Here is a 24,859-nt window from a genome sequence, read left to right on the forward strand (position 1 = left end):
AGTATTACACTTTATTAATAAATAGAGAAGGTTAAAACATTGTCATGCAGAGATATGAGTACCATTAACTTGTACAACATGTGATTTACAGAATACCATAGGCATTTAGTCAGGTAGAAATATCACAGATTGCATCACCAAACATCTTTGACAATCAAAGCATGATCGTAACAATCAACTTTTTTTTTGTTATTAATGCGTGAAACCGGTATCTAAACATGGTGTAGCTCCTCCTCTGAATGCAAGTGCTCCTCCAGCAGATACTGTATATTTATCCTGTATTCTTTCCCAATCTGGCAAAACACGAACACACTGCAGTTATACTTTTTTATTGCATGACCATGTCCATTTTGTATTGAGATGTTTAAAAATGCAAACTAAGTCAAGTAACTCATTAGATTTAGATTTAATTATATTCTATTCTATTAAAACAAACTAATTGTCCAGTCATGGTATTAAACATTTTAAAATGATCTGTCTACAGAACACTTATTGAGGATGAAAAATTATATTTATCTGCGTTTAATCTCAATTAATTTTGAATTTACTATAAACAAAATGTGATTAATGTAAATTAAATATTGTATTTGTTTGACAGCAAAAATACGGACCTATGTACTTTCAAATTCACCATTGAAAACAGTATCTAACATCATTGTGCTTCAACATATTTTGCACAGAATTCAATTACCGTATTTTTCGGACTAAAAGGCGGACTTAAAATCCTTTCATTTTCAAAAAAATCCACAGTGCGCCTTATAACGCGGTGCGCCTAATGTACGGAATAATTCTGGTTGTGCTTACCGACCTCGAAGCTATTTTATTTGGTACATGATGTAATGATAAGTGTGAACAGTAGATAGCAGTCACACATAAGAGACACGTGTAGACTGCTAGATGAAAACCAGTAAACAACACCGAAACTTTAAATATTCCTTTGAGAATGTAGAACATTACACACGGTGCTCAAAAATCTGTCAAAGTGTTTTTAGTACGACTTTGGCAAGCTTCGAAGCCGCACCTCTGGATGGATTGTCGGAGCATTACGGCTACCGTAGTCAGACGCACTGTGCTTCAATATACGAGTATTAGTATGGTGCGTGTGTATAAGGACCACAAAATGGCGCCTATTAGCAGACATATTACATGGTGTTTTGTTTCGCAATATTATGCAAAACCAACTTTTCTTACTTTCTGCATAAGTCCTGAAAACTTGCGCGAGTCCGCCACTGTAGTCCGTGGAGACACCATAGTCGATAAGCTTCTGCTTTTTCTCTATTCTCTTGTCATGGGGCATTCATCCTCCACTGGTGCCATTTTCAATATAAAGTAGCGCAAAGTTCTAACTTATATCTGTCAGTAGACTCGCTATGGAAGCTCTAAAAACTACCGGTATAGTGAGTTTACATTATTCACCCAAGGAACTTTAGTTATTAGACAGTTCCAGCCGGACGTTTTTTCCCGGGACACACTGTTCTTGCACTATTGAGCCACGGACGAGAAGATGCTGCTCCATTATTGATTCAAGTAAAGTCTGAATGTCATTAAAACAGTTAACTCCATCTTTTGACACTTCTTCCACCCCCGTCCTTGCACGCTACACCTCTACAACAAAGATGACGGGGAGAAGACGCTGTCGAAGTGGAGGCACGTAAATAAGACCGCCCACAAAACGGCGCATCCTGAAGCGACTGGAAGATGATCTGTAAAACATAATCTATGCAACATTTTAACCAAAGAACCACCATTACATGTTATGTAGACCACAAGGAAGGGTTTTAAATTTCGAAAAAAATCATAATATGACCGCTTAGATGCGCCTTATAATCCGGTGCTCCCTATGGTCCGAAAAATACGGTACAGTAGTAGCTGCCAAGAGATAACTGTACATTCAAAAACAACAGCAGTGGAGATGGTAAGCAGCACCAAGTTCCTGGGGGTGCAGATAACTGACAAGATGACCCGGTCCCTACACACCAGAGCTCTTGTAAAAAGAGCTCAGCAGCGCATGCCCTTTTTGCGTCGGATGAAAAGAGCACAGCTCCCTCCCCCCGTTCTCACCACATTCTACAGAGGCACTATAGAGAGCCTGCTGACCAACTGCATCTCTGTCTGGACTGGAGCCTGCAGTGCCTCAGACTGGAAGTCTCTGCAGAGAGTGGTGAGGACGGCGGAAAAGATCATCAGGACTCCTCTTCCTCCTATCCAAGAAATCGCAAAAAGCCGCTGCCTGACCAGGGCTCAGGAAATCTGCAGAGACTCCTCCCACCCCCACCAAGGGAGGTTTTCACTGTTAGGGTCTGGAAAGAGGTTCCGCAGCCTCCGTAGCAGAACCTCCAGGTTCTGTAACAGCTTCTACCCTCAAGCCATAAGACTCTTGAACGCATCATAATAATCCCCACAATTCCCCCCAAAGACAACATAATATGGATGCATATGCAAAATATTTAGGGTTATTCCTATGATAGAGCATTGGCCCCATGTAATAAAAGTGGATATTGACAGTGTGAGAGACAAGATTGCCTCAGCAAACAAAAGCAAAAGGAAAGGATTGAAAATACTTAACATGTTACCTGCAGGTGACCTCAGAGATAGAGATACCCTTGGAGCACGCCTCGGCATCCATGTAACACTTGTTATAGTAAGTCATTCCGTCAGAAGCACACGTGAAGTGAGGTTCTCGCTCGCAGCGGTCCCGGCACTTACACACGGGCTGCCCGTCCCAGATGTCGCACTCGGAGCCTTGCTGGGAGCACATGAACTTGTCACAGGTGGCGCCTCTGGGCATGCCGATCGGCCCCTTGTTGCCCTTGATGTCTATGTAGCGTGCAGCCACGCAGCTCTTGTTGCCGCACACGTTGGGGCAGCACTTCTCGAATGTCTCGCAGTCCTAAAAGGTGGACGAGAAAACAACATTTCTGCAATACGTATCTTCACGTGACTAAATCCTCAGGGTCTTTGGCTACCATTTTTGCTGTAGGTCCTTGAAAACATTGGAGCACCACCGTTATATAAAGGATCTTTGGCTAATGTTTTTTGTTGTAGGTCTTTAAAACAGTAGTGCACTCCAGTTTTATAGAGGATCTTTGACTAATGTTTTTTGTTGTAGGTCCTGAAAAACAGAAGCATGCCACTTTCATATAAAAGATCTTTGACTAATGTTTTTGCTGTATGTCTTTAAAACAGTAGTGCACTACTGTTTTATAGAGGATCTTTGACTAATGTTTTTTGTTGTAGGTCCTTTAAAACAGTAGATACAGGGTATTTGACTGGTGCTTTTGCTGCAGATCCTTAAAAACAGAAGCATGCCACTGTCATATAAAATATATTTGACTAATGTTTTTGCTGGTTGTCTTTAAAACAGTATAGAGGATCTTTGACTAATATTTTTTGTTGTAGGTCCTTTAAAACAGTAGAGCACCACTGTGCTATAAAGGATCTTTGACTATTGTTTTGTCGTAGGTCCTTAAAAACAGAAGCATGCCACTTTCATATAAAAGATCTTTGACTAATGTTTTTGCTGTATGTCCTTAAAACAGTAGTGCACTACTGTTTTATAGAGGCTCTTTAACTAATGTTTTTTATTGTAGGTCCTTTAAAACAGTAGATAAAGGGTATTTGACTGGTGCTTTTGCAGCAGATCCTTAAAAACAAAAGCATGCCACTGTCATATAAAATATATTTGACTAATGTTTTTGCTGTGTGTCTTTAAAACAGTATAGAGGATCTTTGACTAATGTTTTTGTTGTAGGTCCTTTAAAACAGTAGAGCACCACTGTGCTATAAAGGATCTTTGACTATTGTTTTGTCGTAGGTCCTTAAAACAGAAGCATGCCACTTTCATATAAAAGATCTTTGACTAATGTTTTTGCTGTATGTCTTTAAAACAGTAGTGCACTACTGTTTTATAGAGGATCTTTGACTAATGTTTTTTTATTGTAGGTCCTTTAAAACAGTAGATAAAGGGTATTTGACTGGTGCTTTTGCTGCAGATCCTTAAAAACAGAAGCATGCTACTGTCATATAAAGGATCTTTGACTATTGTTTTGTTGTAGGTCCTTAAAACAGTAGTGCACTACTGTTTTACAGAGGATCTTTGACTAATGTTTTTTGTTGTAGGTCCTTTAAAACAGTAGATACAGGGTATTTGACTGGTGCTTTTGCTGCACTGTCATACAAAGGATCTTTGACTATTGTTGTGTTGTAGGTCCTTAAAACAGTAGTGCACTACTGTTTTATAGAGGATCTATGACTAATGTTTTTTTTGCTGTAGGTCCTTTAAAACAGTAGATAAAGGATCTTTGACTGGTGCTTTTGCTGCAGATCCTTAACAACAGAAGCATGCCACTGTCATATAAAAGATATTTGACTAATGTTTTTGCTGTATGTCTTTAAAACAGTAGTGCACTACTGTTTTATAGAGGATCTTTGACTAATGTTTTTTGTTGTAGGTCCTTTAAAACAGAACAGCACCACTGTGCTATAAAGGATATTTGACTATTGTTTTGTCATAGGTCCTTAAAAACAGAAGCATGCCACTTTCATATAAAAGATCTTTGACTAATGTTTTTGCTCTATGTCTTTAAAACAGTAGTGCACTCCAGTTTTATAGAGGATCTTTGACTAACGTTTTTTGTTGTAGGTCCTTTAAAACAGTAGAACACCACTGTGCTACAAAGGATCTTTGACTATTGTTTTGTTGTAGGTCCTTAAACAGTAGTGCACTACTGTTTTATAAAGGATCTTTGACTAATGTTTTTTGTTGTAGGTCCTTTAAAACAGTAGATACAGGGTATTTGACTGGTGCTTTTGCTGCACTGTCATACAAAGGATCTTTGACTATTGTTTTGTTGTAGGTCCTTAAAACATTAGTGCACTACTGTTTTATAGAGGATCTTTGACTAATGTTTTTTTGTTGTAGGTCCTTTAAAACAGTAGATAAATGATCTTTGACTATTGTTTTGTTGTAGGTCCTTAAAAACAGAAGCATGCCACTGTCATATAAAATATCTTTGACTAATGTTTTTGCTGTATGTCTTTAAAACAGTAGTGCACTCCTGTTTTATAGGGGATCTTTGACTAATGTTTTTTGTTGTAGGTCCTTTAAAACAGTAGAACACCACTGTACTATAAAGGATCTTTGACTATTGTTTTGTTGTAGGTCCTTAAAAACAGAAGCATGCCACTGTCATATAAAAGATATTTGACTAATGTTTTTGCTGTATGTCTTTAAAACAGTATGAGGATCTTTGACTAATGTTTTTTGTTGTAGGTCCTTTAAAACAGCAGAGCACCACTGTACTATAAAGGATCTTTGACTATTGTTTTGCCATAGGTCCTTAAAAACAGAAGCATGCCACTTTCATATAAAAGATCTTTGACTAATGTTTTTGCTGTATGTCTTTAAAACAGTAGTGCACTACTGTTTTATAGAGGATCTTTGACTAATGTTTTTTGTTGTAGGTCATTTAAAGCAGTAGAGCACCACTGTACTATAAAGGATTTTGACTATTGTTTTGTCGTAGGTCCTTAAAAACAGAAACATGCCACTTTCATATAAAAGATCTTTGACTAATGTTTTTGCTGTATGTCTTTAAAACAGTAGTGCACTACTGATTTATAGAGGATCTTTGACTAATGTTTTTTGTTGTAGGTCCTTTAAAACAGTAGATAAAGGGTATTTGACTGGTGCTTTTGCTGCAGATCCTTAAAAACAGAAGCATGCCACTGTCATATAAAATATATTTGACTAATGTTTTTGCTGTATGCCTTTAAAACAGTACAGAGGATCTTTGACTAATGTTTTTGTTGTAGGTCCTTTAAAACAGTAGAGCACCACTGTGCTATAAAGGATATTTGACTATTGTTTTGTCATAGGTCCTTAAAAACAGAAGCATGCCACTTTCATATAAAAGATCTTTGACTAATGTTTTTGCTGTATGTCTTTAAAACAGTAGTGCACTCCAGTTTTATAGAGGATCTTTGACTAACGTTTTTTGTTGTAGGTCCTTTAAAACAGTAGAACACCACTGTGCTATAAAGGATCTTTGACTATTGTTTTGTTGTAGGTCCTTAAACAGTAGTGCACTACTGTTTTATAGAGGATCTTTGACTAATGTTTTTTGTTGTAGGTCCTTTAAAACAGTAGATACAGGGTATTTGACTGGTGCTTTTGCTGCACTGTCATACAAAGGATCTTTGACTATTGTTTTGTTGTAGGTCCTTAAAACAGTAGTGCACTACTGTTTTATAGAGGATCTTTGACTAATGTTTTTGTTGTTGTAGGTCCTTTAAAACAGTAGATAAATGATCTTTGACTATTGTTTTGTTGTAGGTCCTTAAAAACAGAAGCATGCCACTGTCATATAAAAGATCTTTGACTAATGTTTTTGCTGTATGTCTTTAAAACAGTAGTGCACTCCTGTTTTATAGGGGATCTTTGACTAATGTTTTTTGTTGTAGGTCCTTTAAAACAGTAGAACACCACTGTACTATAAAGGATCTTTGACTATTGTTTTGTTGTAGGTCCTTAAAAACAGAAGCATGCCACTGTCATATAAAAGATATTTGACTAATGTTTTTGCTGTATGTCTTTAAAACAGTATGAGGATCTTTGACTAATGTTTTTTGTTGTAGGTCCTTTAAAACAGTAGAGCACCACTGTACTATAAAGGATCTTTGACTATTGTTTTGCCGTAGGTCCTTAAAAACAGAAGCATGCCACTTTCATATAAAAGATCTTTGACTAATGTTTTTGCTGTATGTCTTTAAAACAGTAGTGCACTACTGATTTATAGAGGATCTTTGACTAATGTTTTTTTGTTGTAGGTCCTTTAAAACAGTAGATAAAGGGTATTTGACTGGTGCTTTTGCTGCAGATCCTTAAAAACAGGAGCATGCCACTATCATATAAAATATATTTGACTAATGTTTTTGCTGTATGCCTTTAAAACAGTACAGAGGATCTTTGACTAATGTTTTTGTTGTAGGTCCTTTAAAACAGTAGAGCACCACTGTGCTATAAAGGATCTTTGACTATTGTTTTGTCGTAGGTCCTTAAAAACAGAAGCATGCCACTTTCATATAAAAGATCTTTGACTAATGTTTTTGCTGTATGTCTTTAAAACAGTAGTGTACTACTGTTTTATAGAGGATCTTTGACAAATGTTTTTTGTTGTAGGTCCTTTAAAACAGTAGATACAGGGTATTTGACTGGTGCTTTTGCTGCAGATCCTTAAAAACAGAAGCATGCCACTGTCATATAAAATATATTTGACTAATGTTTTTGCTGGTTGTCTTTAAAACAGTATAGAGGATCTTTGACTAATATTTTTTGTTGTAGGTCCTTTAAAACAGTAGAGCACCACTGTGCTATAAAGGATCTTTGACTATTGTTTTGTCGTAGGTCCTTAAAAACAGAAGCATGCCACTTTCATATAAAAGATCTTTGACTAATGTTTTTGCTGTATGTCCTTAAAACAGTAGTGCACTACTGTTTTATAGAGGCTCTTTAACTAATGTTTTTTATTGTAGGTCCTTTAAAACAGTAGATAAAGGGCATTTGACTGGTGCTTTTGCTGCAGATCCTTAAAAACAAAAGCATGCCACTGTCATATAAAATATATTTGACTAATGTTTTTGCTGTGTGTCTTTAAAACAGTATAGAGGATCTTTGACTAATGTTTTTGTTGTAGGTCCTTTAAAACAGTAGATAAATGATCTTTGACTATTGTTTTGTTGTAGGTCCTTAAAAACAGAAGCATGCCACTGTCATATAAAATATCTTTGACTAATGTTTTTGCTGTATGTCTTTAAAACAGTAGTGCACTCCTGTTTTATAGGGGATCTTTGACTAATGTTTTTTGTTGTAGGTCCTTTAAAACAGTAGAACACCACTGTACTATAAAGGATCTTTGACTATTGTTTTGTTGTAGGTCCTTAAAAACAGAAGCATGCCACTGTCATATAAAAGATATTTGACTAATGTTTTTGCTGTATGTCTTTAAAACAGTATGAGGATCTTTGACTAATGTTTTTTGTTGTAGGTCCTTTAAAACAGCAGAGCACCACTGTACTATAAAGGATCTTTGACTATTGTTTTGCCATAGGTCCTTAAAAACAGAAGCATGCCACTTTCATATAAAAGATCTTTGACTAATGTTTTTGCTGTATGTCTTTAAAACAGTAGTGCACTACTGTTTTATAGAGGATCTTTGACTAATGTTTTTTGTTGTAGGTCATTTAAAGTAGTAGAGCACCACTGTACTATAAAGGATTTTGACTATTGTTTTGTCGTAGGTCCTTAAAAACAGAAACATGCCACTTTCATATAAAAGATCTTTGACTAATGTTTTTGCTGTATGTCTTTAAAACAGTAGTGCACTACTGATTTATAGAGGATCTTTGACTAATGTTTTTTGTTGTAGGTCCTTTAAAACAGTAGATAAAGGGTATTTGACTGGTGCTTTTGCTGCAGATCCTTAAAAACAGAAGCATGCCACTGTCATATAAAATATATTTGACTAATGTTTTTGCTGTATGCCTTTAAAACAGTACAGAGGATCTTTGACTAATGTTTTTGTTGTAGGTCCTTTAAAACAGTAGAGCACCACTGTGCTATAAAGGATATTTGACTATTGTTTTGTCATAGGTCCTTAAAAACAGAAGCATGCCACTTTCATATAAAAGATCTTTGACTAATGTTTTTGCTGTATGTCTTTAAAACAGTAGTGCACTCCAGTTTTATAGAGGATCTTTGACTAACGTTTTTTGTTGTAGGTCCTTTAAAACAGTAGAACACCACTGTGCTATAAAGGATCTTTGACTATTGTTTTGTTGTAGGTCCTTAAACAGTAGTGCACTACTGTTTTATAGAGGATCTTTGACTAATGTTTTTTGTTGTAGGTCCTTTAAAACAGTAGATACAGGGTATTTGACTGGTGCTTTTGCTGCACTGTCATACAAAGGATCTTTGACTATTGTTTTGTTGTAGGTCCTTAAAACAGTAGTGCACTACTGTTTTATAGAGGATCTTTGACTAATGTTTTTGTTGTTGTAGGTCCTTTAAAACAGTAGATAAATGATCTTTGACTATTGTTTTGTTGTAGGTCCTTAAAAACAGAAGCATGCCACTGTCATATAAAAGATCTTTGACTAATGTTTTTGCTGTATGTCTTTAAAACAGTAGTGCACTCCTGTTTTATAGGGGATCTTTGACTAATGTTTTTTGTTGTAGGTCCTATAAAACAGTAGAACACCACTGTACTATAAAGGATCTTTGACTATTGTTTTGTTGTAGGTCCTTAAAAACAGAAGCATGCCACTGTCATATAAAAGATATTTGACTAATGTTTTTGCTGTTTGTCTTTAAAACAGTATGAGGATCTTTGACTAATGTTTTTTGTTGTAGGTCCTTTAAAACAGTAGAGCACCACTGTACTATAAAGGATCTTTGACTATTGTTTTGCCGTAGGTCCTTAAAAACAGAAGCATGCCACTTTCATATAAAAGATCTTTGACTAATGTTTTTGCTGTATGTCTTTAAAACAGTAGTGCACTACTGATTTATAGAGGATCTTTGACTAATGTTTTTTTGTTGTAGGTCCTTTAAAACAGTAGATAAAGGGTATTTGACTGGTGCTTTTGCTGCAGATCCTTAAAAACAGGAGCATGCCACTATCATATAAAATATATTTGACTAATGTTTTTGCTGTATGCCTTTAAAACAGTACAGAGGATCTTTGACTAATGTTTTTGTTGTAGGTCCTTTAAAACAGTAGAGCACCACTGTGCTATAAAGGATCTTTGACTATTGTTTTGTCGTAGGTCCTTAAAAACAGAAGCATGCCACTTTCATATAAAAGATCTTTGACTAATGTTTTTGCTGTATGTCTTTAAAACAGTAGTGTACTACTGTTTTATAGAGGATCTTTGACTAATGTTTTTTGTTGTAGGTCCTTTAAAACAGTAGATACAGGGTATTTGACTGGTGCTTTTGCTGCAGATCCTTAAAAACAGAAGCATGCCACTGTCATATAAAATATATTTGACTAATGTTTTTGCTGGTTGTCTTTAAAACAGTATAGAGGATCTTTGACTAATATTTTTTGTTGTAGGTCCTTTAAAACAGTAGAGCACCACTGTGCTATAAAGGATCTTTGACTATTGTTTTGTCGTAGGTCCTTAAAAACAGAAGCATGCCACTTTCATATAAAAGATCTTTGACTAATGTTTTTGCTGTATGTCCTTAAAACAGTAGTGCACTACTGTTTTATAGAGGCTCTTTAACTAATGTTTTTTATTGTAGGTCCTTTAAAACAGTAGATAAAGGGCATTTGACTGGTGCTTTTGCTGCAGATCCTTAAAAACAAAAGCATGCCACTGTCATATAAAATATATTTGACTAATGTTTTTGCTGTGTGTCTTTAAAACAGTATAGAGGATCTTTGACTAATGTTTTTGTTGTAGGTCCTTTAAAACAGTAGAGCACCACTGTGCTATAAAGGATCTTTGACTATTGTTTTGTCGTAGGTCCTTAAAAACAGAAGCATGCCACTTTCATATAAAAGATCTTTGACTAATGTTTTTGCTGTATGTCTTAAAAACAGTAGTGCACTACTGTTTTATAGAGGATCTTTAACTAATGTTTTTTTTATTGTAGGTCCTTTAACACAGTAGATAAAGGGTATTTGACTGGTGCTTTTGCTGCAGATCCTTAAAAACAGAAGCATGCTACTGTCATATAAAATATATTTGACTAATGTTTTTGCTGTATGTCTTTAAAACAGTAGGATCTTTGACTAATGTTTTTGTTGTAGGTCCTTTAAAACAGTAGAGCACCACTGTGCTATAAAGGATCTTTGACTATTGTTTTGTCGTAGGTCCTTAAAAACAGAAGCATGCCACTTTCATATAAAAGATCTTTGACTAATGTTTTTGCTGTATGTCTTTAAAACAGTAGTGCACTACTGTTTTATAGAGGATCTTTGACTAATGTTTTTTTATTGTAGGTCCTTTAAAACAGTATATAAAGGGTATATGACTGGTGCTTTTGCTGCAGATCCTTAAAAACAGAAGCATGCTACTGTCATATAAAGGATCTTTGACTATTGTTTTGTTGTAGGTCCTTAAAACAGTAGTGCACTACTGTTTTACAGAGGATCTTTGACTAATGTTTTTTGTTGTAGGTCCTTTAAAACAGTAGATACAGGGTATTTGACTGGTGCTTTTGCTGCACTGTCATACAAAGGATCTTTCACTATTGTTTTGTTGTAGGTCCTTAAAACAGTAGTGCACTACTGTTTTATAGAGGATCTTTGACTAATGTTTTTTTTGTTGTAGGTCCTTTAAAACAGTAGATAAATGATATTTGACTATTGTTTTGTTGTAGGTCCTTAAAAACAGAAGCATGCCACTGTCATATAAAAGATCTTTGACTAATGTTTTTGCTGTATGTCTTTAAAACAGTAGTGCACTCCTGTTTTATAGGGGATCTTTGACTAATGTTTTTTGTTGTAGGTCCTTTAAAACAGTAGAACACCACTGTACTATAAAGGATCTTTGACTATTGTTTTGTTGTAGGTCCTTAAAAACAGAAGCATGCCACTGTCATATAAAAGATATTTGTTTAATGTTTTTGCTGTATGTCTTTAAAACAGTAGTGCACTACTGTTTTATAGAGGATCTTTGACTAATGTTTTTTGTTGTAGGTCCTTTAAAGCAGTAGAGCACCACTGTACTATAAAGGATCTTTGACTATTGTTTTGTAGTAGGTCCTTAAAAACAGAAGCATGCCACTTTCTTATAAAAGATCTTTGACTAATGTTTTTGCTGTATGTCTTTAAAACAGTAGTGCACTACTGATTTATAGAGGATCTTTGACTAATGTTTTTTGTTGTAGGTCCTTTAAAACAGTAGATAAAGGGTATTTGACTGGTGCTTTTGCTGCAGATCCTTAAAAACAGAAGCATGCCACTGTCATATAAAATATATTTGACTAATGTTTTTGCTGTATGCCTTTAAAACAGTACAGAGAATCTTTGACTAATGTTTTTGTTGTAGGTCCTTTAAAACAGTAGAGCACCACTGTGCTATAAAGGATCTTTGACTATTGTTTTGTCGTAGGTCCTTAAAAACAGAAACATGCCACTTTCATATAAAAGATCTTTGATTAATGTTTTTGCTGTATGTCTTTAAAACAGTAGTGCACTGCTGTTTTATAGAGGATCTTTGACTAATGTTTTTTATTGTAGGTCCTTTCAAACAGTACAGCACCACTGTGCTATAAAGGATCCTGTAGGTCCTTTAAAACAGTAGATAAAGGGTATTTGACTTTTGCTTTTGCTGCAGATCCTTAAAAACAGAAGCATGCCACTTTCATATAAAAGATCTTTGACTAATGTTTTTGCTGTATGTCTTTAAAACAGTAGTGCACTACTGTTTTATAGAGGATCTTTAACTAATGTTTTTTTATTGTAGGTCCTTTAAAACAGTACAGCACCACTGTGCTATAAAGGATCCTGTAGGTCCTTTAAAACAGTAGATAAAGGGTATTTGACTGGTGCTTTTGCTGCAGATCCTTAAAAACAGAAGCATGCCACTGTCATATAAAATATATTTGACTAATGTTTTTGCTGTATGCCTTTAAAACAGTATAGAGGATCTTTGACTAATGTTTTTGTTGTAGGTCCTTTAAAACAGTAGAGCACCACTGTGCTATAAAGGATCTTTGACTATTGTTTTGCTGCAGATCCTTAAAAACAGAAGCATGCCACTGTCATATAAAATATATTTGACTAATGTTTTTGCTGTATGTCTTTAAAACAGTAGTGTACTACTGTTTTATAGAGGATCTTTGACTAATGTTTTTTGTTGTAGGTCCTTTAAAACAGTAGATAAAGGGTATTTGACTGGTGCTTTTGCTGCAGATCCTTAAAAACAGAAGCATGCCACTGTCATATAAAATATATTTGACTAATGTTTTTGCTGTATGCCTTTAAAACAGTACAGAGGATCTTTGACTAATGTTTTTGTTGTAGGTCCTTTAAAACAGTAGAGCACCACTGTGCTATAAAGGATATTTGACTATTGTTTTGTCATAGGTCCTTAAAAACAGAAGCATGCCACTTTCATATAAAAGATCTTTGACTAATGTTTTTGCTGTATGTCTTTAAAACAGTAGTGCACTACTGTTTTATAGAGGATCTTTGACTAATGTTTTTTGTTGTAGGTCATTTAAAGTAGTAGAGCACCACTGTACTATAAAGGATTTTGACTATTGTTTTGTCGTAGGTCCTTAAAAACAGAAACATGCCACTTTCATATAAAAGATCTTTGACTAATGTTTTTGCTGTATGTCTTTAAAACAGTAGTGCACTACTGATTTATAGAGGATCTTTGACTAATGTTTTTTTGTTGTAGGTCCTTTAAAACAGTAGATAAAGGGTATTTGACTGGTGCTTTTGCTGCAGATCCTTAAAAACAGAAGCATGCCACTGTCATATAAAATATATTTGACTAATGTTTTTGCTGTATGCCTTTAAAACAGTACAGAGGATCTTTGACTAATGTTTTTGTTGTAGGTCCTTTAAAACAGTAGAGCACCACTGTGCTATAAAGGATATTTGACTATTGTTTTGTCATAGGTCCTTAAAAACAGAAGCATGCCACTTTCATATAAAAGATCTTTGACTAATGTTTTTGCTGTATGTCTTTAAAACAGTAGTGCACTCCAGTTTTATAGAGGATCTTTGACTAACGTTTTTTGTTGTAGGTCCTTTAAAACAGTAGAACACCACTGTGCTATAAAGGATCTTTGACTATTGTTTTGTTGTAGGTCCTTAAACAGTAGTGCACTACTGTTTTATAGAGGATCTTTGACTAATGTTTTTTGTTGTAGGTCCTTTAAAACAGTAGATACAGGGTATTTGACTGGTGCTTTTGCTGCACTGTCATACAAAGGATCTTTGACTATTGTTTTGTTGTAGGTCCTTAAAACAGTAGTGCACTACTGTTTTATAGAGGATCTTTGACTAATGTTTTTGTTGTTGTAGGTCCTTTAAAACAGTAGATAAATGATCTTTGACTATTGTTTTGTTGTAGGTCCTTAAAAACAGAAGCATGCCACTGTCATATAAAAGATCTTTGACTAATGTTTTTGCTGTATGTCTTTAAAACAGTAGTGCACTCCTGTTTTATAGGGGATCTTTGACTAATGTTTTTTGTTGTAGGTCCTATAAAACAGTAGAACACCACTGTACTATAAAGGATCTTTGACTATTGTTTTGTTGTAGGTCCTTAAAAACAGAAGCATGCCACTGTCATATAAAAGATATTTGACTAATGTTTTTGCTGTTTGTCTTTAAAACAGTATGAGGATCTTTGACTAATGTTTTTTGTTGTAGGTCCTTTAAAACAGTAGAGCACCACTGTACTATAAAGGATCTTTGACTATTGTTTTGCCGTAGGTCCTTAAAAACAGAAGCATGCCACTTTCATATAAAAGATCTTTGACTAATGTTTTTGCTGTATGTCTTTAAAACAGTAGTGCACTACTGATTTATAGAGGATCTTTGACTAATGTTTTTTTGTTGTAGGTCCTTTAAAACAGTAGATAAAGGGTATTTGACTGGTGCTTTTGCTGCAGATCCTTAAAAACAGGAGCATGCCACTATCATATAAAATATATTTGACTAATGTTTTTGCTGTATGCCTTTAAAACAGTACAGAGGATCTTTGACTAATGTTTTTGTTGTAGGTCCTTTAAAACAGTAGAGCACCACTGTGCTATAAAGGATCTTTGACTATTGTTTTGTCGTAGGTCCTTAAAAACAGAAGCATGCCACTTTCATATAAAAGATCTTTGACTAATGTTTTTGCTGTATGTCTTTAAAACAGTAGTGTACTACTGTTTTATAGAGGATCTTTGACTAATGTTTTTTGTTGTAGGTCCTTTAAAACAGTAGATACAGGGTATTTGACTGGTGCTTTTGCTGCAGATCCTTAAAAACAGAAGCATGCCACTGTCATATAAAATATATTTGACTAATGTTTTTGCTGGTTGTCTTTAAAACAGTATAGAGGATCTTTGACTAATATTTTTTGTTGTAGGTCCTTTAAAACAGTAGAGCACCACTGTGCTATAAAGGATCTTTGACTATTGTTTTGTCGTAGGTCCTTAAAAACAGAAGCATGCCACTTTCATATAAAAGATCTTTGACTAATGTTTTTGCTGTATGTCCTTAAAACAGTAGTGCACTACTGTTTTATAGAGGCTCTTTAACTAATGTTTTTTATTGTAGGTCCTTTAAAACAGTAGATAAAGGGCATTTGACTGGTGCTTTTGCTGCAGATCCTTAAAAACAAAAGCATGCCACTGTCATATAAAATATATTTGACTAATGTTTTTGCTGTGTGTCTTTAAAACAGTATAGAGGATCTTTGACTAATGTTTTTGTTGTAGGTCCTTTAAAACAGTAGAGCACCACTGTGCTATAAAGGATCTTTGACTATTGTTTTGTCGTAGGTCCTTAAAAACAGAAGCATGCCACTTTCATATAAAAGATCTTTGACTAATGTTTTTGCTGTATGTCTTAAAAACAGTAGTGCACTACTGTTTTATAGAGGATCTTTAACTAATGTTTTTTTTATTGTAGGTCCTTTAACACAGTAGATAAAGGGTATTTGACTGGTGCTTTTGCTGCAGATCCTTAAAAACAGAAGCATGCTACTGTCATATAAAATATATTTGACTAATGTTTTTGCTGTATGTCTTTAAAACAGTAGGATCTTTGACTAATGTTTTTGTTGTAGGTCCTTTAAAACAGTAGAGCACCACTGTGCTATAAAGGATCTTTGACTATTGTTTTGTCGTAGGTCCTTAAAAACAGAAGCATGCCACTTTCATATAAAAGATCTTTGACTAATGTTTTTGCTGTATGTCTTTAAAACAGTAGTGCACTACTGTTTTATAGAGGATCTTTGACTAATGTTTTTTTATTGTAGGTCCTTTAAAACAGTATATAAAGGGTATATGACTGGTGCTTTTGCTGCAGATCCTTAAAAACAGAAGCATGCTACTGTCATATAAAGGATCTTTGACTATTGTTTTGTTGTAGGTCCTTAAAACAGTAGTGCACTACTGTTTTACAGAGGATCTTTGACTAATGTTTTTTGTTGTAGGTCCTTTAAAACAGTAGATACAGGGTATTTGACTGGTGCTTTTGCTGCACTGTCATACAAAGGATCTTTCACTATTGTTTTGTTGTAGGTCCTTAAAACAGTAGTGCACTACTGTTTTATAGAGGATCTTTGACTAATGTTTTTTTTGTTGTAGGTCCTTTAAAACAGTAGATAAATGATATTTGACTATTGTTTTGTTGTAGGTCCTTAAAAACAGAAGCATGCCACTGTCATATAAAAGATCTTTGACTAATGTTTTTGCTGTATGTCTTTAAAACAGTAGTGCACTCCTGTTTTATAGGGGATCTTTGACTAATGTTTTTTGTTGTAGGTCCTTTAAAACAGTAGAACACCACTGTACTATAAAGGATCTTTGACTATTGTTTTGTTGTAGGTCCTTAAAAACAGAAGCATGCCACTGTCATATAAAAGATATTTGTTTAATGTTTTTGCTGTATGTCTTTAAAACAGTAGTGCACTACTGTTTTATAGAGGATCTTTGACTAATGTTTTTTGTTGTAGGTCCTTTAAAGCAGTAGAGCACCACTGTACTATAAAGGATCTTTGACTATTGTTTTGTAGTAGGTCCTTAAAAACAGAAGCATGCCACTTTCTTATAAAAGATCTTTGACTAATGTTTTTGCTGTATGTCTTTAAAACAGTAGTGCACTCCTGTTTTATAGGGGATCTTTGACTAATGTTTTTTGTTGTAGGTCCTTTAAAACAGTAGAACACCACTGTACTATAAAGGATCTTTGACTATTGTTTTGTTGTAGGTCCTTAAAAACAGAAGCATGCCACTGTCATATAAAAGATATTTGTTTAATGTTTTTGCTGTATGTCTTTAAAACAGTAGTGCACTACTGTTTTATAGAGGATCTTTGACTAATGTTTTTTGTTGTAGGTCCTTTAAAGCAGTAGAGCACCACTGTACTATAAAGGATCTTTGACTATTGTTTTGTAGTAGGTCCTTAAAAACAGAAGCATGCCACTTTCTTATAAAAGATCTTTGACTAATGTTTTTGCTGTATGTCTTTAAAACAGTAGTGCACTACTGATTTATAGAGGATCTTTGACTAATGTTTTTTGTTGTAGGTCCTTTAAAACAGTAGATAAAGGGTATTTGACTGGTGCTTTTGCTGCAGATCCTTAAAAACAGAAGCATGCCACTGTCATATAAAATATATTTGACTAATGTTTTTGCTGTATGCCTTTAAAACAGTACAGAGAATCTTTGACTAATGTTTTTGTTGTAGGTCCTTTAAAACAGTAGAGCACCACTGTGCTATAAAGGATCTTTGACTATTGTTTTGTCGTAGGTCCTTAAAAACAGAAACATGCCACTTTCATATAAAAGATCTTTGATTAATGTTTTTGCTGTATGTCTTTAAAACAGTAGTGCACTGCTGTTTTATAGAGGATCTTTGACTAATGTTTTTTATTGTAGGTCCTTTCAAACAGTACAGCACCACTGTGCTATAAAGGATCCTGTAGGTCCTTTAAAACAGTAGATAAAGGGTATTTGACTTTTGCTTTTGCTGCAGATCCTTAAAAACAGAAGCATGCCACTTTCATATAAAAGATCTTTGACTAATGTTTTTGCTGTATGTCTTTAAAACAGTAGTGCACTACTGTTTTATAGAGGATCTTTAACTAATGTTTTTTTATTGTAGGTCCTTTAAAACAGTACAGCACCACTGTGCTATAAAGGATCCTGTAGGTCCTTTAAAACAGTAGATAAAGGGTATTTGACTGGTGCTTTTGCTGCAGATCCTTAAAAACAGAAGCATGCCACTGTCATATAAAATATATTTGACTAATGTTTTTGCTGTATGCCTTTAAAACAGTATAGAGGATCTTTGACTAATGTTTTTGTTGTAGGTCCTTTAAAACAGTAGAGCACCACTGTGCTATAAAGGATCTTTGACTATTGTTTTGCTGCAGATCCTTAAAAACAGAAGCATGCCACTGTCATATAAAATATATTTGACTAATGTTTTTGCTGTATGTCTTTAAAACAGTAGTGTACTACTGTTTTATAGAGGATCTTTGACTAATGTTTTTTGTTGTAGGTCCTTTAAAACAGTACAGCACCACTGTGCTATAAAGGATCTTGTAGGTCCTTTAAAACAGTAGATAAAGGGTATTTGACTGGTGCTTTTGCTGCAGATCCTTAAAAACAGAAGCATGCTACTGTCATATAAAGGATCTTTGACTGTTGTTGTGTTGTTAGTGCACTACTGTTTTATAGAGGATCTTTGACTAAAGTTTTTTGTTGTAGGTCATTTAAAACAGTAGATACAGGGTATTTGACTGGTGCTTTTGCTGCACTGTCATATAAAGGATATTTGACTATTGTTTTGTTGTAGGTCCTTAAAACAGTAGTGCACTACTGTTTTATAGAGGATATTTGACTAATGTTTTTTGTTGTAGGTCCTTTAAAACAATAGATAAAGGGTATTCGACTGGTGCTTTTGCTGCAGATCCTTAAAAATAGAAGCATGCCACTGTCATATAAAAGATATTTGACTAATGTTTTTGCTGTATGTTTTTAAAACAGTAGTGCACTACTGTTTTATAGAGGATCTTTGGCTAATGTTTTTTTACTGTGGGTCCTTAAAAACAGTTTAACACTACTGTCGTATAAAGGATCTTTGACTAATGTTTTTGCTGTAGATCCTAAAACAACAGAGCACCACTGTCATATTAAGGATCTTTGACAAATGGTTTTGTTGTATGTCCTTAAAACAGTTGTGCACTGCTGTTTAATAGAAAATCGTTGACTAATGTTTTTGTTGTAGGTCCTTAAAAACAGTTCTGCTCCACTGTCATAGATATGATCTTTGACTAATGTTTTTTGTTGTAGGTCCTTTAAAACAGTGGAGCACAACTGTGTTATAAAACATATTTGACTAATGCTTTTGCTGTGGGTCCTTAAAAACAGTTTAAGACTACTATCATATAAAGGATCTTTGACTATTGTTTTGCTGTAGGTCCTTAAAAACAGTAGAGCACCACTGTGTTATAAAGCGTCTTTGACTAATGTTTTTACTGTATGTCTTTAAAAACAGTAAAACACTACTGTCCTACAATATAAAGGACCTTTGACTAATGTTTTTTTTGCTAAAGGTCCTAAAACAGTAGAGCACTTCTGTCATATAAAGGATCTTTGACAAATGGTTTTGCTGTATGTCCTTAAAACAGTAGATTACTACTGTTTTATAGAAAATCTTTGACTAATGTTTTTGTTGTAGGTCCTTAAAAACAGTTCTGCACCACTGTCATATAAAGGATCTTTGACTAATGCATCCATCCATCCATTGTATACCGCTTGTCCCTCTTGGGGTTGCGATGGTGGCTGGAGCCTATCCCCGCTGCATTCGGGCGAAAGGCGGGGTACACTCTGGACAAGTCGCCACCTCATCCCAGTCTTTGACAAGTGAAGTGAAGTGAATTATATTTATATAGTGCTTTTCTCTAGTGACTCAAAGCGCTTTTACATAGTAGTTTTGCTGTCGGTCCTTAAAAACATTAGAGCACCACTGTCATATAAAATATCTTTGACTAATGTTTTTGCTGTATGTCTTTAAAACGGTAGTGCACTCCTGTTTTATAGAGGATCTTTGACTTAACGTTTTTTGTTGTAGGTCCTCTAAAACAGTAGAACACCACTGTGCTATAAAGGATCTTTGACTATTGTTTTGTTGTAGGTCCTTAAAAACAGAAGCATGCCACTGTCATATAAAATATATTTGACTAATGTTTTTGCTGTATGTCTTTAAAACAGTAGTGCACTACTGTTTTATAGAGGATCTTTGACTAATGTTTTTTGTTGTAGGTCCTTTAAAGCAGTAGAGCAACACTGTGCTATAAAGGGTCTTTGACTGGTGCTTTTGCTGTGGGTCCTTAAAAACAGTTTAACACTACTGTCGTATAAAGGATGTTTGACTATTGTTTTGTTGTAGGTCCTTAAAAACAGAAGCATGCCACTGTCATATAAAAGACATTTGACTAATGTTTTTGCTGTATGTCTTTAAAACAGTAGTGCACTACTGTTTTATAGAGGATCTTTGACTAATGTTTTTGGTTGTAGGTTCTTTAAAGCAGTAGAGCACCACTGTGCTATAAAGTGTCTGTGACTATTGTTTTGTTGTAGGTCCTTAAAAACAGAAGCATGCCACTGTCATATAAAAGATATTTGACTAATGTGTTTGCTGTATGTCTTTAAAACAGTAGTGTACTACTGTTTTATAGAGGATCTTTGACTAATGTTTTTTGTTGTAGGTCCTTTAAAGCAGTAGAGCAACACTGTGCTATAAAGGGTCTTTGACTGGTGCTTTTGCTGTGGGTCATTAAAAACAGTTTAACACTACTGTCGTATAAATGATCTTTGACTGTTTTGTTGTAGGTCCTTAAAAACAGTACAACACTACCGTCCTACAGTATAGAGGATCTTTGACTATTTGTATTTTTGCTGTAGGTCCTAAAAACAGTGGAGCACTTTTGTCATATAAAGGATCTTTGATAAATGGTTTTGCTGTATGTCCTGAAAACAGTAGTGCACTGCTGTTTTACAGAGCGTTTTTGACGAATGTTTTTGTTGTAGGTCCTAAAAACAGTGGAGCACTACTGTCATATAAAGGATCTTTGACAAATGGTTTTGCCGTATGTCCTGAAAACAGTAGTGCACTGCTGTTTTATAGAGCGTTTTTGACAAATGTTTTTGTTGTAGGTCCTAAAAACAGTTCTGCACCACTGTCATATAAAGGATCTTTGACTAATGTTTTTGTTGTCGATCCTCAAAAACAGTAGTGCACTACTGTCATATTAAGGATCTTTGACAAATGGTTTTGCTGTATGTCCTTAAAACAGTAGTGCACTGCTGTTTTATAGCGGATCTTTGACTAATGATTTTTGCTGTGGGTCCTTAAAAACAGTTTAACACTACTGTCGTATAAAGGATCTTAGTTCTTTGGCGGACCATCTAGTGGTCCGCCAAAGAACAACTTGATTAAAGTACAGTGTTTTTATTTTCCTAGACTATACACAGTGTTACTGTTCAAACTAGGGTTGTTGACCTACAACAAAACATTAGTTTTGTTGTAGGTCCTTAAAAACAGTAAAACACTACTGTCCTACAGTATAAAGGATCTTTGACTCTTTATTTTTGCTGTAGGTCCTAAAAATAGTAGTGCACCACTGTTTTATAAAAAAAAAAACTCTCACTGTTTTTGTTGTACAGGTCCTTAAAAACAGTTCTGCAGCACTGTCATGAAGGATCTTTGACAAATAGTTTTGCTGTACCGTATGCCCTTGAAACAATAGCGCACTGCTGTTTTATAGAAAATCTTTGACTAATGTTTTTCTGTAGGTCCTTAAAAACAGTTCTGCACCACTGTCAGATAAAGGATCTTTGACTAATGTTTTTGTTGTAGGGCATCAAAAACAGTAGTGCACTACTGTCTTTTAAAGGATATTTGACAAATGCATCCATCCACCATCCCAGTCTTTGACATATGGTTTTGCTGTCGGTCCTTAAAAACAGTTTAGCACCACTGTCATATAAAGAATCTTTGACTAATGTTTTGTTGTCGGTCTTCAAAAGCATTTGTGCACTATTGTCATATAAAGGATCTTTAGCTAATGTTTTTGCTGTATGTCCTTAAAAACAACAGTGTGTTTGTGTCATATAAAGGATCTTTGACTAACGTTTTTGCCGTATGTCCTTAAAACAGTAGAGCACTACCTTAAAACAGTCATGCACTGTTTTATAGAAGATCTTTGACTAATGTTTTTGCTGTATGTCCTTAGGAACAGTGGAGCACGACTGTCATATAAAGGATCTTTGACTAATATTTTTTGCTGAAGGTCCTTAAAAACAACTGGCATATGCACAAAAGCTTTGACTAATCGGTCACATAAATATAAATATATAAAGACACATATTGCAGTTTTGATTACTTTAGCATTGTTGCTGTAATTCATTAAAAACAACAAGAGTGCTCCTGCCATATGAAGGATCTTTGGCAAGTGTCTCTGACTTGTGCTTTTGCAGTAAGTCCCTAAATACAGCAGGTCACTCCTGTCACATAGAGGAGCTTTAACGAGCGTAAACATATTTATCTATGCATATGGCGGGACAAAAATATGAAGTTATGGCAGCGCCTTCTATTGACAAACAAAAATTTAAAAGTATGGGGCTGTCAAACTTAACGTGTTAACTCATGCGATTTATCAAAATGCATAAGTGTGCAAAAATCGTTTGACAGCACTAATATATAATTTTCCGATACATCCATCCATCCATTTTCTACCGCTTGTTCCTTTCGATACAGTATATGCAAAAATACACTGAACTTTACAGACTTTAAATTCCAATATAATGAAGACAACATTGACATAATTATTACAAGCACTTTTCCATACATTCCAAGGAATATCTATCACACATTGTCATCGTAAACTGTAATGACCCACAACTTAAAACGCTCTAAAACAGATTTTTAAACTGTGGTAGTGGTACGCAGGCTCCATCTAGTGGTACGCCAAAGAACAACTTGATTCAAGTACAGTGTTTTATTTTCCTAGACTATACACAGTGTTACTGTTCAAGCTAGGTTTGTTTGGTATAGTATCGTGAAACTAATGAATCATATTCGGTACTATACCGCCACTAAAAAGTACCGGTCCCCCACCCCCCTGCCCCTTCGTTGTCACGTCATGACATTGCTGGTTTATAAGCAGAGGAGCATGTTCGGCAGCGCACAATCACAGAGTACTTACAAACATACACAGTGTGTAGACAGAAAAGGGAGAACAGACGCATTTTGGCTTAAAAACTAAAGGTAAAGGTGAAGTTATAACATTGAAAAGCCCTCAGGAAGAGGTGCTTTAAGACATGGCTGGCGAGCTCGCAGCTAAAGTCCAGCCGCAGTCGGCAGTGTTTTAGCTACTTCTAAATCACTAATCCTCGTCTCCATGGCGACAAATAAAGTAAGTTTCTTACAAGTGAGGAATAGCTAAACATGCTTCACTTCACTCAAAATGTAAACAAATGCCATGGGTGGATCTACACCTTACAGCCACTGTAATGATACCAAGTACAAGAGTGTATCTAGCTGATACTACTATGATTACATCGATATTTTTTAGCATCACAATATCTTTTTTCGTTTAAAAAAAAAAAAATATTATGTTTATAAACTTAGGAAATATGTCCCTGGACACATGAGGACTTTGAATATGACCATTGTATGATCTTGTAACGACTTGGTATCGTATCGATACCTAAATTTGTGGTATCATCCAAAACTAATGTAAAGTATCAAACAACAGAAGAATAAGTGATTATTACATTTTAACAGAAGTGTAGATAGAACATGTTAAAAGAGAATATAAGCAGATATTAACAGTAAACGAACAAGTAGATCAATAATTAATTTTTTACCTTTTGTCCTTAATAATGTTGACAAAATAATAGAACGATAAATGACACAATATGTTACTGCATATGTCAGCAGACTAATTACGAGCCTTTGTTTGCTTACTACTAAAAGACAAGTTGTCTAGTATGTTGACTATTTAATTTAAGGACACCGTTGTTCTTCGATTGCAATAAAAAAAACATTTGTTTAATGTACCCTAAGATTTTTCGTTAAAATAAAGCCACTTTTTGTGGTCCGCCTTTATTTAGAAAAGTATCGAAAAGTACCAAAAAGTATCGAAATACATTTTGGTACCGGTACCAAAATATTGGTATCGGGACAACACTAGTTCAAACTGTGGCCACAAATATTTCAAATACTTGTTAAATAAAACAACTGCCTTGTTTTTAACGAATACCCAGGACTACTACGCTACTGTGTTTAAATGTTGGGTCATTATGCTGGTACTTGGAGCAGACTTGCAAAGTACTCTGCAAAAACTAATGTTGTAATCTAACAGTGGCAGTAAAAAAAATAGTGCATTATCTTTGTTCCTGGATAGATAAATAGAGATATAGAGAGCCAGAACTCACCTGGTCAGACTCACACTCCCTGATGCAGGTGCTCATAGCATCCACCCACAGGTTAGGGTTGAGCTCATTGGGGCACAGACCTGCGTGGGAATAAACCACTTTGGCCACGGACATCGGCATGGCTCCCGTGGACAGCAGGAAGGTGGAAAGAAGAAACCAAATCCACCGCGGGAACAACATCCACCACATTGCGCCCGACACTCTCGGGAAGAGACGACGAATGGAAAGTCCTACTTGGGAAAAGCAGCCTTGAAAAGTCCTGAAAGTTGCATAAAAGTCAAAAAGAGTGTCTGATACTTTACGACGCGCGGGGGTAAAGAAAAAATAAAGATGGACGGAGTGAGCGAGCAGCAGAGCAGACTGACTTACAGTTAACTTCATTCAAAGACGTTTGCGCACACATTTGGAGTGCGGCGCAGCCTTAATTAACCCTTAGCGTGCACATGATAATGCGCAATAAAAGAACCGCGCAAATGCGTCTGGACTTTTAAAAAACGTGCATTTTTGTCACTTGCATGACGACATTCTGCCTTTTTTGCTGCCGTTGCCAAAGAAGGGATTATTGATGCATCGCAACATATCATAGCAACCTCCATGCAATGGTGCCCTCTCATGGATGACACTGAAAGGGACAACTGTCTCCACTGAGGGCTGCATCCTGAC

General features: G+C 35.2%; 1 protein-coding gene across 2 annotated transcripts in view; it reads right to left on the reverse strand.

Annotated features, from left to right (window-relative positions):
• Positions 1–24,385, reverse strand: part of wfikkn2a (info WAP, follistatin/kazal, immunoglobulin, kunitz and netrin domain containing 2a) — a 28,198-nt gene extending 3,813 nt beyond the window's left edge. For both annotated transcript variants that reach the window (XM_061973390.1, XM_061973389.1), the window contains exons 1-2: positions 24,197–24,385; positions 2,574–2,890 (exon numbers count right to left, since the gene is read on the reverse strand). In XM_061973390.1, coding sequence (XP_061829374.1) covers positions 2,574–2,890; positions 24,197–24,385 — 506 coding nt within the window. The remainder of the gene's footprint in view (positions 1–2,573; positions 2,891–24,196) is intronic.
• Between the last annotated feature and the right edge of the window lie 474 nt (positions 24,386–24,859).

Source organism: Nerophis lumbriciformis, linkage group LG22 (genome assembly GCF_033978685.3).
Source record: "Nerophis lumbriciformis linkage group LG22, RoL_Nlum_v2.1, whole genome shotgun sequence".
In the NCBI taxonomy this organism is placed as follows: Eukaryota; Metazoa; Chordata; class Actinopteri; order Syngnathiformes; family Syngnathidae; genus Nerophis; species Nerophis lumbriciformis.